The sequence below is a fragment of the Cupressus sempervirens genome, chromosome 3 (assembly GCF_028749045.1).
Source record: "Cupressus sempervirens isolate cs-2001-9-10 chromosome 3, ASM2874904v1, whole genome shotgun sequence".
Lineage (NCBI taxonomy): Eukaryota > Viridiplantae > Streptophyta > Pinopsida > Cupressales > Cupressaceae > Cupressus > Cupressus sempervirens.
The window spans coordinates 547,063,679-547,078,497 of record NC_143120.1 but is presented as its reverse complement, the minus strand read 5'-3'; the positions used below and the strand labels follow the sequence as shown (position 1 = coordinate 547,078,497).

At 38.5% G+C, this 14,819-nt stretch overlaps 1 protein-coding gene across 1 annotated transcript in view; it reads right to left on the bottom strand.

Annotated features, from left to right (window-relative positions):
- Positions 1-14,281, bottom strand: part of LOC149567584 (lipase class 3 family protein) — a 270,367-nt gene extending 256,086 nt beyond the window's left edge. Inside the window, exon 1 of the mRNA XM_089820827.1 lies at positions 13,894-14,281. Within this exon, the coding sequence (XP_089676953.1) occupies positions 13,894-14,124 (231 nt within the window). The 5' untranslated portion in view covers positions 14,125-14,281. The remainder of the gene's footprint in view (positions 1-13,893) is intronic.
- Positions 14,282-14,819: the final 538 nt, after the last annotated feature.

Genomic DNA, 14,819 nt, shown 5'->3' with positions numbered 1-14,819 from the left:
AAATAGGTTATTATAAGGTCATGAGCCCATTCCGCTAGGAGTAGTCATTATAAGTCGTTTTAAATAAAGGGATCAATGATTTTAATGAAAGAAATGACTTAAAGGTTCAAATTTTAGAAAAGGCATCTATTTTATTAAAATGTGAAAAAACTAAAATAAAGAAACCATAAAACCACTCAAACTAGAGGGAGGAGGAATAAAAGAAGTTTGGAGGTTTCATTTTGGACATCCATGTTTAATCATTTTGATTGCATTTGGTAGTTGGAGCTCTGAGATCAGGGTTTGTGGCAAATTCTCTCTTCAAGAACGAAATCTCTTGAGGATACTTGGCTGGACATACACCCAACTTGCCTATGGAGTGTAATTCCATAGTTTTATCAGCTAGATAAAGCATTGTGGTATTGATTTTGGATGAGAAGATTATCTTTATGGAGGAAAAGCAATATTTTCACATCAAAATTAGCTGATGAGTACAGAAGCAGCCATTTCGTTATTATTTTTAATCCCTAGTTGGGTCGTACCTCACCAGGAGAAAGCTAATGTCACATATGGTGGAAGAATTCTCTGTTTCAGTTTGGAGCTTGGACTGAATTTAAGATCTGATTCAGACCAATGGCTGAAAGACTTGATTATAGATAATTCATTTCCAATTTAGTCCTTTATAGTCATTACATTTCGTATTAACAAAAAATTCAAAAAAATACAGAAAACGAAAACAATACGAAACATCATAATTTTAAAAACAAAAAAACAGTCATTCCTCCTCAATTGCTGGTCAAAGCAAGAAATCAGAAAAAAATCATTAAACATAACCATTAAATCCTACTCGCAATCTTTTAGAGAATGTGAAGATAGCACTCCCATAGTACAAACAAACAAAAATTAAGAGTCGCACTACTCCCTTGATAACAATACCTGAAAGAATGCCTAAAATCTAACAAATTTTAATCGACTGAGCACCTTTGTCGTTATGTCCACAACTTGTTCATTGGTGGAACAATAATAAAGACACACGACATTGTGGTTTTTAACTACTTGTTTATAATGATGATGAATTTCAATATGGTTTGTGTGGGCATTATAACTGAATTCTTAACCATCTTGAGAACATTTTGATTGTCACAAAGAATAGATGTTGGCACATGTTGATCTACGTGAGGCTCATAGAAAGCTTGGTGTAACCAAAAAGCTTCACAACATGTACTACATGTTGCTCTATACTTTCCTTTTGTAGACGATAGTGCAAGAGTGTGATGTAATTTGCTTTGCCAAGAAATGGCTGCAAATCCAACTGAGAACACATATCTCGTAGTTGAGCAACAAACGTCAATGGAGCCCACCCAATGTACATATGTATAAATATCCAAGCGTAAGTCATAGGTGTGTTGATATAATATTCCATGATTGGGGTACCTTTGATATATTTCAAAACACATTTTCTTGCAAGTCAGTATTTTGTCTTTGGATTAGACATGAATCAGCATAGATAGCTAACTACAAAACATAGGTCTAGGCCGGTAATAGTATGATAGATCAAACTACCTACTAGTAATTTGTAAATGGTCTCAAAAACAAGAGGAAGCTGAATGGGCTAACAATTTGAAATCAACTTCCATAGGTGTAGCAAGAGGGCTACAAGCATTCATCAAAAACTTCTTTAAAAGAGTTTTAGCAAACTCGGCTTGAGAAATGAAACCATACAATTACCTTGCTAGAATTATGCAATGTTCCTGACGTCCGGATGCTAGTTGGATGTAACTCAAAGAATATTGTACAGTATGCAATGTGTACGGCAATGGCTGGGTTGGGCTTTGTACAACGGAAGAGTGATATTGGCACCGTACAGTGGCAGCAAACAGATGATATCAAGGCCATTCAGTATACTTGATAGCTGTACGGTGAGAGTGGAGGAAGATGTCATATATGATAGCAAGGTCATACAGTATACTTGATAGTCGTATGGTAGGATGAAGGAAGAGGTCGTACGGTCTCCACTGGATGGTTGCAAATAGCTGATGGTGTAGATGACACACAGGAGAGCAATGGAAGGCCATACAGTAGGGTTGTATGGTGTATGGAGAGTAGTTGTGTCGTAGAGAGTAGTTAGGTCGTAGGTAGGTACTTCTTGAGCTCACGAGTGGATAGTGGTCCATACAAAATGTGAAATTGAACTATGCTTAGTGCCAGAACCAAACCATACATCTTAATACCAGAGATAAATATATGCATCAACAAATAATATAGTGCTCCGATTTGCCAAATCCGAGCGAAGTGTTACAGACGACGGAATAAGGTGAGTGTTGAATCCCACCGAAACTGGAAAGCCAAGTAGGGAAGATCTTTCACTTCCGAAATGGCAAACAACAGAGAATTCCAATAGGAATTCGCTGTACAAAGAAATAATCCAAAATGCATACCTAACGACTACCTACAAGTTGTGCTTAAATACCCATCCGGGAAAACTTTTCGAGGATGTACAAAGATAGCCGACGACTACACAAACCTAGAGAAACAAAACAAAAATGGGTCTGAAATATACTAAATCAATCGGCCCATTAACAATAGTTTGATTAATAATTTATTTTATAATAGGAACATTACCCTCCTCCCATCCCAAATTTTGCTTGTCCTCAAGCAAATGCAATGTCCAATGCTATAGAATGTGCTCGCCCTCCCATGTCACATCGTCAACGGCAAGTGTTTCCAACGTACCAAATATTCCTTCACCGTGCGGTTCCATAGGGTCTTCTCATGTACTTGGAGGATCTCAGTCAGTTCCAATATGAGCTTTCCTTCTTCATTGAGTGGCGGAAGGTCTACAGTTACCATGATGTTCTGTCCCACAGCTTTCTTAAGGCAGGAGACATGAAAAACATACGGCTCCCCTCTGGAAGTTCCAACTCATAGGCAACTTCACCGATGTGGCAAACTACCCAATAAGGGCAATAAAATCGTGGCTTCAGTTTTGCTTTCCCCTTTTCCTCCAATAAGGATTGTCAATATGGTTGAAGTCTGAGATAGACCAAGTCTCCCATTTCAAAACTTCTCTCGATCCAGTGTCTGTCGGTATACATCTTTTGTTGATTTTATGCTCCTTGTAAGTTTTCCTTCAAGCATCTCAGGAGATCCTGTCCCTCCTGAAGCCAGTCCCTCACCCTTGGTGCACAATTGCCACCCAAAATTGTGTCGATGAAGGAAAGGGGTTCATACCCATATAGGGGTTCACTGTACAAAGAAATAATCCAAAATGCATACCTAACAACTACCTACAAGTTGTGCTTAAATACCCATCCGGGAAAACTTTCTGAAGATGTACAAAGATAGCCGATGACTACACAAACCTACGGAAACAAAACAAAAATGGGTCTGAAATATACTAAATCAATCGGCCCATTAACAATAGTTTGATTAATAATTTATTTTATAATAGGAACATTACCGTCCTCCCGTCCCAAATTTTGCTTGTCCTCAAGCAAATGCAATGTCCAATGCTGTAGAATGTGCTCGCCCTCCCATGTCACATCATCAACGGCAAGTGTTTCCAACGTACCAAATATTCCTTCACCGTGCGGTTCCACAGGGTCTTCTCATGTACTTAGATGATCTAAGTCAATTCCAATATGAGCTTTCCTTCTTCATTGAGTGGCGGAAGGTCTACAGTTACCATGATGTTCTGTCCCACAGCTTTCTTAAGGCAGGAGACATGAAAAACATACGGCTCCCCTCTGGAAGTTCCAACTCATAGGCAACTTGACCGATGCGGCACACTACCCAATAAGGGCAATAAAATCATGGCTTCAGTTTTCCTTTGCCCTTTTCCTTCAATAAGGATTGTCAATATGGTTGAAGTCTGAGATAGACCAAGTCTCCCATTTCAAAACTTCTCTCAATTCAGTGTCTGTTGGCATACATCTTTTGTTGATTTTATGCTCGTTGTAAGTTTTCCTTCAAGCATCTCAGGATGTCCTGTCCCTCCTAAAGCCAGTCCCTCGCCCTTGGTGCACAACTATCACCCGAAACTATGTTGATGAAGGAAAGGGGTTCGTACCCGTATAGTGCTTTGAAAGGTATCATCCCAATGGATATGTGGTAAGTGGTATTGTAGCAATATTCCCTTAGGTGCATCCATTTGACTCATGTCCGTTGTTGTGCCGAAATATAGTTCCGAAGGTAGCCTTCGAGCCACTTGTTTACAATGTCTGTTTGTCCGTTTGTCTAAGGGTGGTAACTAGTACTTGGCGACAATTTTGTTCCAGCCAGCTGAAACAGTTATGTCCAAAAGATACTAATAAATTGCCCATCTCGATCACTGATAATGTTTCGAGGTAACCCATGTAGACAAAAGACCTCTAAAAAACAGATCGGCTACCTGTGTGGCCTGAAAATCTAAGGGGATGGCAAAGAAATGTGTGTACTTCATCAGTCTGTCAACCACCACAAAAATACAATCCTTTCCGTTCACCTTGGGAAGTCCAACAATGAAATCCATCAAGATACTTTCCCACCTTTGTTTTGTAATTGGCAGAGGTTGCAGTAACCCGACAAGTAGAGTATGTTCGGATTTGTTCTGTTGGCAGACCGCACACTCTCTTACATACTGCAATACATCTCCTTTAAGACCTTTCTATGAAAACCTCTCCGTGAGACGTCTGTAAGTTTTGAAGAAGCTTGGGTGTCCTGCCAAGGGTGAGTCATGTACCTCCTTCAAGATTTTCTGCTTCAATTTGGATACCGGCACTAAATATATCCAATTCTTATAGTAAATGATGTCATCCACCACTTTGTACCGATCATCCTAGGTGTTACCATCCATTAGCTCACAAATAAATGTGTTTTTGGAATATTCTACCAGCAAATGTGCTTTTCAGTTAGCTGAAATCTAGGTCAGTAAGCAAATGGCAGGTTTCCTAGACGAAGCATCTGCAACCACATTGTTCTTTCCTTTTACATATTCAATGTCAAAGTCAAAAGCCTGAACCTTGCTTACCCACTTTTGTTGCCTCTTGTTCAAGTCCCGATGCTCCAAAAAATATCTCAAGCTATAGTGATCCATACGAACGACAAACTTGGCATCCACCAGATATTGTTGGAACTTGGTTAGTGCATGTACGATAGCCAACATCTGTTTGTCATAAATGGAATATAAGCGTTATGTTTGCATAAGCTTCCTTCTCTCAAAGGCTATGGGGTATCTATCTTGCATCAGTACCGCACCAATGCCTTCTCCTGATGTGTCGCACTCCAAAATGAATGGTTGAGTGAAATCAGCACAAGTGCTCATTATCAATTTATCAAAAGTAAGTTGTGTCTTTTCATTCCACTGAAAGAAGCCCTTTCTTGTCGAATATGTTAATGGTGCACTGAGCTAAGAGAATCTCTTTACAAACCTCTGGTAATAACTACACAATCCAAAAAATCCTTGTAACTCAAAGAGTGATTTTGGGGAAGGCCAATCAAACTTGTACTCCATACTGACAACGTGCCCCAAGTATAATACTTTTGTCATACAAAATTCACGCTTGGATCGCTTGGCAAACAAGGATTGATCCTTCATGATTCTTAGGACTTCATTCAGATGCTTTAGGTGCTCTTCCCATGTCTTGCTATAAATAAGGATATCATCATAAAATACCAATAAGTGCTTATGCAATTGTTTGTTGAAGATGTAATTCATGCATGACTGGAATGTAGCAGGTGCATTTGTTAATGCGAACGGCATGACCAGGAACTCATAATGCCCGTAGTGACAACAAAAGGCTGTCTTCTCCACGTCTTCTTCCCTCATGTGGATTTGATGGTATTGGGAACAGAGACCAATTTTTGAAAAATAAACTGCACCATGTAATTCATCCAACAATTCATCAATCCTCGGAATAGGATATCTATTCTTTATCGCCTTTTTATTCAATGCATGGTAGTCCACACACATGCGCATCGTTCCATCCTTTTTAACCAATACCACTGATGACGCAAAAGGGCTAGAACTGGGACGAATCTATCCTTTCTCAAGTAGCTCCTAGATTGTCTTTTCGATCTCATCTTTTGAATTTCTTGGGATGGCTGCAGGGTGTGGTTATGACCGGCTTGGTGCCTACTTCCAACTCGATAGTATGTTCAAACCCTCGATGGGGAGGTATGCTAGGAGGAATGTCTATAAAAACTTCATCATGATCACTCAAGATATTCTAGAGATCATCATCCTGGGGAGGTGTCCGTTGCCCTTTTATGGGTTCTACCGAGAAGAAACAGTGTGCAGCCCAAGCAACATCATCAAGTGGAAAAATTGTCTCCATCCGATGTGCAGAAACTTTCTTCGGTGCTTCATTGGCCATTCCGCAGAGAACAACCTTCTTCCCATCGACAACAAAAGTAAAGTTCATTCGTTTGAAGCTCTGAGTGTATTCATCAAGTGTCTCCATCCACTGTATGCCCAGAATAACCTCCATATCATCTAGGTCCACTATGAAGAAATCCTTTGTCACCATGTGATTCGCCATTTTGATACTTAGTTGAGGAACAAGGTGTGTGCAAGGCAACAGGGTCCCTCCGACAACCTTGACTTGGAATCCTACATGTGACTCAGTAGGTAGACCTCTTTGTTTCACTAGGGATGAGTTTATGAAGCTGAGAGTGGCTCCGCTATTGAGCATCACCATGACTCTTTGTCCTTGAAGGGTTCCCCGTACACGAAATACCATACACGTCGAGCTCCCGGCTAAGGTAATAGTTCCTCCGCGCCGTACTAATGTTGCAATTCTCTCCATACAATTCAGACTAACCATTTTGATATCTTCGTAGGAGTGGTTGTCTTTGGAGGCTAGATCTTCCTGTTCGTCCTCATCATCAAACACAACTTCAATGCAGTGAATTTTCCCTTTCTCGAGACATCTGTGCCCAGGTTCCTATGGTCCCTTGCAGTTGAAACATAATTTCTTCCTTCAGAGCTACTGTCTAGTAGCTTCGTCCAACGACGACTTCCTCGGCGGAGGTTTATTATCTTTGTCTCTCGGAAACACCGATGGTTTGGAATGTGAGTAACCACAAGAGGATGATGTCAATGATGATGCCATACTCTGTGCCTTCTTAATGGCCTACGAAAAAGTGGCAAGATTAAACCCTTTTACCCAACCTTTCAGTGGTTCTGTCAATCCGTCCATGAAGAGTACAATCCGTCGTCTTTCAGAAATGTCCATGACCAAAACAGAGAGTTTCTAAAATTTTGCAATGTACTGGTCAACCAATCCAATTCGCCTCAGCTGTGCCAAATCTTTGAAATTGAGTTCCGGATCTTTACTATCAAATTGATCTATCAGTCTCTTAGCGAATTTTGCATAGGTATTTATTTGATCATGCCCCAGTGTGATGGTGTCGTGATGCCACCATTCATGCGCTACTCCCTCCAAGTGTAAGGCCGCAAATTTAATTGCTTCTTCCTCTGGCATGGGATTAAGCTGGAAGTAAGTATCCGCCTTCATTACCCACACTTGCTCAGATATGGATCCAAATCCGTCAAATGGTGACAGATTTACTTTACTCAACTTCCTCCTGAGACCATCGTTAAAATATCCTTTGTTTCCTCCTCCCAAATATCTCATTCTCAGATCTACGTAATCTTTGTAGTATATATCTTCCTCTAAATTCGCATTCTTTCAATCTTCTCTCAATTGTTCTTGCATTTCTTCAAAGGTCGGTTGCTTCCCTCCGTGTGGTGCCTTTCTCTATGCATGGAAGATCGAGAGCGTGCTAGATGAGGGTTTGCTTTACCCAATACCAAGTCCACGTTGTGACCATTTTGTTCACCTTATATTTTATTGTCTGCCAACTTTTTGAGAGTTTCTTCCATGAGTCACTGAGTATCATTGATCTGTGTCTGATTCTTCGCAAATTCTCTCAGTAGTGCCACAAGTTCTGTAGCTGTAGGTTTCGATCCTACAGCCATTCTATCAACGGAATGGATTCTTCTCTTCTGGCTATAAACTCTCATTCATTGTCCACAGGTTGGCAGGATTGAAGCTCTGATAGCACTGTAATATTCCTGACCTTTGGATGCTAGTTGGATGCAACTCAAAGAATATTGTACGGTATGCAATGTGTATGGCAATGGTTGGGTTGGGCTCTGTACGGCAAAAGAGTGAAATTGGCACCGTACAGTGACAACAAACAAATGATATCAAGGTCATATAGTATACTTGATGGCCGTATAGTGAGAGTGAAGAAAGATGTCATATATGATAGGAAGGTCGTACGATATACTTGATAGTCGTACGGTGGGATGAAGGAAGAGGCCATACGGTCTCCATTGGATGGTCGCAGGTGGCTGATGGTGTTGATGATGCACAAGAGGGCAATGGAAGGCCATACAGTGTATGGAGAGCAGTTGTGCCACAAAGAGTAGTTAGGTCGTACGGTAGGTACTTCTTGAGCTCACGGGTGGATAGTGATTCGTACAGAATGTGAAATTGAACTATGCTTTGTGCCAAAACCGAACCATACATCTGCTAATTAATACCAAAGTAATTGTTTCAATTCATACCAAAGATAAATATATGCATCAACAAATAATATAGTTCTCCAATTTGCCAGATCTGAGCAAAGTGTTACAGACAACGAAATAAGATGAGGATTGAATCCCACCAAAACTGGAAAACCAAGTAGGGAAGATCTTTCACTTCTGAAATGGCGAACAACAGAGAATTCCAACAGGAATTCACAGTACAAAGAAATATTCCAAAATGCATACCTAGCGACTACCTACAAGTCGTGCTTAAATACCCGTCAGGGAAAACTTTCTGAGGGTGTACAAAGATAGCCAACGGCTACACAAATCTACGGAAACAAAACATAAATGGGTTTAAGATATACTAAATTAATCGGCCCATTAACAATAGTTTGATTAATAACTTATTTTATAACAGGAACATTACAAATTCTACACCTAGACAATGATAAAGAAGCCCAAGATCTATCATTTCAATACAAAACAAAGATCATTCTTGACTAGGTCACCCAAATATACAATGAGAATAATAATGTCCTCACCGAGAATTTGGATAGAAATCAAGAGTTGAAGGAATTCTGCTAAATCTAAAATTTCAAACATAATTGTCAATCTTAAAATAACAAGCTCTAGGAGCTTGCTTTAGTTCGTAAAAGAACTTGATTGACCTACAAATAAGATGTTCCTTCCCTACTACTTGAAACCCCTGTTGTTGGACCATGCACGTCTCTTCACTCAAGTCGCCATTATAGAATGCACTTTTGACATCCATTTGTACAAAAGCCACCCAAACTGAGCTGCAAGAGAAGAAAAGCAACAAAGACATACCATTTTGGTTCTAGGAGAAAAAGTCTCCTCATAGTCTATGCCTTCTTTCATGCATATCCTCTGGCAACAAGTTGGGCTTTGAACTTGTGAATGGACTCATTTTGATTTATATTTCACCTTGTACACCCATATGCAACCAATGGACTCCTTACCATGAGGCAATTTGCACAACTTCCATGTGTTGTTCTTTGTCAAGGCATCAAATTCTACTTTTATGGCACCTTCCCATTCTAGTTATCAGAGGTTTCTTCAAATTGGGATGATTCAAACTACTACAAGACTATGGCAAATTTTGCATACTCAACAACTTTGGCTTTGTCTTTTGCAAATTGTCTTGTTTGAGCATATTTTTATTTATCTTTGTTCACATCCTTAATGTTCTTTAAAACACCATTTTTGGCCAAGTCGAGGTATTCATTGTGGATTGTCAAGAGGTTGACTTGGAGAAGAACTCATTGAATCCCAATGGTGATTTTGTATACACCAATATGGTTTGTCCTCTTTCTTATCATCTTAAGACACCAAATCTTAACTACTTGATGAATCATCATTTGTACTTCCAAATTCTTTGTTGACAAGAAATTTACTATTTGGAACTTCAATGGGGTTACCATCATCTACTAGGTTGTCTTTTCATGAAAATTATATCTCTACTAGCAACTAATTTGATGTTACATCAATTAAGCAATATACTTATGATTTTTCATAGTAGCCAACAAACATGAATTTCTAACTATTTGCATCTAGCTCATCTTCATTGTAATGTTTAACTAGTGCAAAAGCAACATGCCCAAAATATACAAAAATTATCAACACTAGGCTTATGACCAATCTAGACTTCATCAAGAATAGTATTTTGCAAAGACTTACTAGAACATCGATTGAGAATGTGCACAACAATTGTATTACCACTTACCAATAACAACATGTTGCACTCATACACCAAAGCATTTCAATACTTGTTCTATTTCTGCATTCAACAATTGCATTATGTTGTGGAGTGTATGTTGTTGTATTTTGTTGATAGACTTTCTCTTGCTTGTATAGTTCATGAATACCATTGAGGTGAATTCTCCACCATTGTCTTTCCTCAAAGATTTGATATGTTTGCCTTGCATTTCAACCAAATACTGAAATATCTTGAAAAAATTAAAAGATTTGGATTTTTCTTTGAGAAAGTACACCCACATTTTCCTTGAATAGTCACCTACAATTAGCAAAAAGTATCCAGCTCTGCCTAAAAATGTAGTTATAGCCAAACCCCACATATCCATGTGAACAAGATCTATTAGTCCTTATGGTTTCCAAGACTGCTCCTTTTCAAAAGGCAGTTGACTTTGCTTTCCCAACTGACAACCTTCACATTCATGAAACATATCAGTCTTTGTTAACTTAGCGAGCTAGTGATAATTTCCTTGACCTTATTTCTTGTGCCAAAGCACATCACCGTCATATTTTACTACTAAGGCGTATGGGTTTGAAGCACCTATGTCCACAATTTTGTACAAGACATTGTCACCAACTCCAAGAGCTATCAACTTCTTGTCGATATGAGTGACTTCACACTAGTCATTCTCAAAGCATACTGAGAGATGTGGATTCTTAGCAATGTAACACATGGACTTGCACCACCCTCCCAAACCTCGAAGTACCCATCCGTGAGACGTCCATGCATTGGGTACTTGAGTACCCAAGTACCCCCACCTCTGTCGTTTCGCAACCATGCCACCATTGGGATGGGTACTTGAATTTCTATTTGAATTTTGATTTTTGAATGTTACTATTGGGTATGTAATATGTTATTATATTAAATGTTCAATGGTTCTGGTTCATATTGCAATTTTGCTATGTCCAAGCATTTTAATTTGGTATGTTCTACTGAAACATCATTTCATAACTAGCATTTCAAGTTCTATATGTATACTATACAACACCCCACCTTCCCATCCTCCCCTTATTGTCATTCCCCTGTCGTCCCAAAAATAAGGCCCATTTACCCCCATCCTAGAAACTCATCCTGACGTACCCCAGTCTTGGTGTTACACTGATTCTTAGTAATTTCACTAATAGATAGCAAGGTTTTATCATATCTAGTACATATCACACATTTTTATAAGTGTCTATTGCATTATTATATGATGTTATATATACATCACCATGTCCTTGAACAAAATGTGTGGCACCATCACCTAGAGCAACAATTTATTCTTCATCTAAACAAACTACAAAAGAAGCATACCAATCTTTTGACATGTGCAGAGTCTTGATGCTCCCGAGTCAAAGCACCACTCCATGGACTTTTGCAAGCCTACTTTTGATGAGATGAATGCAATATCCTTGTGTTTATCAGGTTCTACTATAGCAGCCTTAGCTTGTTTTCTAGGTCAAATATTTTGGGATTTATGACAACAAAAATTGCCATGGTGTCTAGTTTTTTTTACAAATGTAACAAACCAGACTTGGTTTAGATGATTTAACTATTGCATAAAAGGGTCTACCAAAATCATTATTTCTGTGAAAAGATTTAGCATCATTTGGCTTCTTCTAATAGTCTTCCAACTGCTTTCCCTTAAATTTTGTCACAAAAGCACTCAATGCTTCTTGAACCAGATGCTTCTTCTTGGATCTGTCTTCTCTCCTTTTCACGCAATGCGGACAATTTGTCCAATATTATTTTGAGGTCAAACAATACATGGTTGGATCTTTGTTCATCTTCATCATTGAAGCTTTGTTGCTTTGGAGCTTATGGATGCTTGTGTTGGAATCATTTGTCCCTTTGCCAAAAGCTCAAACTATCAGCATCAGATACAAATGTTAGATAATGACAACAATGGAGAAAAACGGAAAAAACAAAATTGTGAAAACAATCTTTCTCTATTTTAGAAAAAGAACTGTTTTTATTTTCAAAAGGAAACTTTACATTTTTGAGGAATAAATCGAGTTTTATTCTATGTTGAGAAGTTGTTCTCTTATCTGCAAGAGGTTATATGTCTTTCTTCTCTACGAAGGCATATCATAATGTTTTCTAGAATATTATTGATATGATATGATAGATTTTAATGACGTCCACGAGACTAAAGTAGTCTATGGGACCCATGCAATCACCCTCCCGAGTCAGTAGCGGAACTAGTCAGTTGTAAAGTTTTGGATAACTTGTCTCTCCTTCTCTGAAGTTTGGTAATCAAATCCTCTGCTCTCTTCACTTGATCTTCCTCGAATAAATAGTTGAAGTCCTTGTTCTGCAATATTTTTGTATAACCAGATCTAATGTCATTGTAAGCCAGGCAGTCCTTGACAAAGTGCTGCTCTGTCTCAACTATTCCCGTATTACAAAATAAACATGTTCTGTCTGCCCACTCTTCCTTTGGAACTTGCCACCGACCAGTTTCACATCGCAACTGATGTGAACTAGTTCTAAGTTGTGCCATCAACATTTTTGCTTTCCAGTTAATAGGTGCTCTTATATAGGCCTTTTCATCATGACTATAAGTGGGATTAAATTCTTTAATGTAATAGGATTTTTTCCGCCCTATGCGTCTTGTCCACAGAATATTGTGAAATTTTTCATTGACAAACTTTTTTATTTCTGTAATGTTCTCCAGGCAAGTTTGGATGTTGATATTGCAACAGCAACTGTGAAGTTGGAGATGTAATTGAGTTTCTTCTGAGCAATAAGATTACCAATACTTGCCCTGTGGATGTTTCCTTAACAAATTGTCAAAGTTTTACCATGCATATCTGTGTATTGTTGGTTGTGTTGTTATTATTCATCATTTCTTTTATTATTTCTTTGCATCTAATTTGTGTTATAAGTTTATTGTTTCTAGTTCATGCTTCCACTTTCATAACAACAAATGCCAGATTTAACCAGGGGAGGTGATTAAGTTATCAAGAGTCCCCAAGGAGGTGCTAACCACCAAGTCAACAGCCTGTCATTCTTGTCACTAATTAGAGATCAAGGTCTGATTTCTACTTTTCTCCACTTCAATGGACAGTGACCTGGTGTTAATAATATATCATTATTCCTCTTCTCAGTATAGCCTCTGAACCTCGTGTCGTCACGGCAACTAAGGTCTGTTGTCTACCTTCGAACGGTTCTCTTTTGTGTAAATTCAAGCTGTTAAAGCTGCAAAGATGCTATATTTATTATTTCCAAAACGGGAATTGTGTTAATTTTGATATCAGCTGGCTAACTCTTCCGCCATAAAATTGAAGATGTTTCTATTTCTCTAACTTGCTACTTGTCTCTGTGCTTTATGAGGTGTTGAGTTGCTTGCTCGACACTCGGAACTGTTATCGACGTAAAATGAAATAGAACCTTTTTCACTCTGCTATGTTAGGTTCATGAATGATAGCAAGCTAACAACTAATTATGTTCTCGAATCCCTAAACAGTTTTATAAATTATAGCATAAGACACATATAAATTTATATATAGAATCTCTAGTAAATAATATCGTTTTGTGCAGTTTCAAAACTGATTTAAGAAAGTTAAACATCGGCGATCCTCATGCAATGCTAGAATTACATAAAAGAATTTTCTTGAAAAAAGAAAAGGAAAAAAGTTACCTTATAAACACACTCGGAAAGCACCATTGCGCAAAGAATGTCCTGCAAATCGGCAACAGTATCGGCCTTCACGGCATGACTTAGAAGTTGAAGCTGGTAACGCCTCCTGAGTTTGTATTTCTCTTCTTCCTGATTGACCCAACTTGTTAGCGGCCACTTCCACTCCCACCGCCATCCCTCTCTCTGTCGTTGCTCAATCCATGCCTCCACCCTCTTACGCACCCAATCCATCTCTATCTTTTCTCTGCTATTATTCGCTTCCCTTTGATAAACATCAGTCAGTGCCCTACTGGCTTCCCCTCATTAACACAAGGCAAAGATCCCGGTCCCCAAAAAAACAGCGTCATTCCCAATGACAAATCTTTAAACTCAGTTCCCTCACTTTCTGGAAAACCAATGTTCGATTTCATGCTATATTAGTCTATTTTATTTTTATTTTAAATGAATTTTTAACATTCTTCAAATAATGTATGTCACCTAGTTAAGAAATTATTTAAGAATTATTGTTTAGAAGAAAAGTCCATCCTTGTCCAAAAAAATTGTCTTTTTTATTATAATTTGTTGCCCTCATATTAAACCCGAACCAAACTTTAGAAAATTTTATAATGTGTAACTTTGGGTTCTAAAGTGATCATTCTTTTATCAAATTTATGATGACATTGTGCTTGCAAAGTCTCTGATTTGAAATAAATGGAAGGGAATATACATGCAAGCAAGCAGACTCTATTGTACAATGTTGGCGTCTAAAGACATGATCTTTCAAGGGGCCTGGTTGCTTGTGGATATAAGTAACAGTAAAGTTGATAACAATGACAACGGTTGACTATGAAAGTGCATTATAGTAAGATCTATTAGATAATTGAGAGGGGAGGGTGAATCAATTATGTCTAGTTATCTCACACTCCCTTCAACATTTCATCACCATC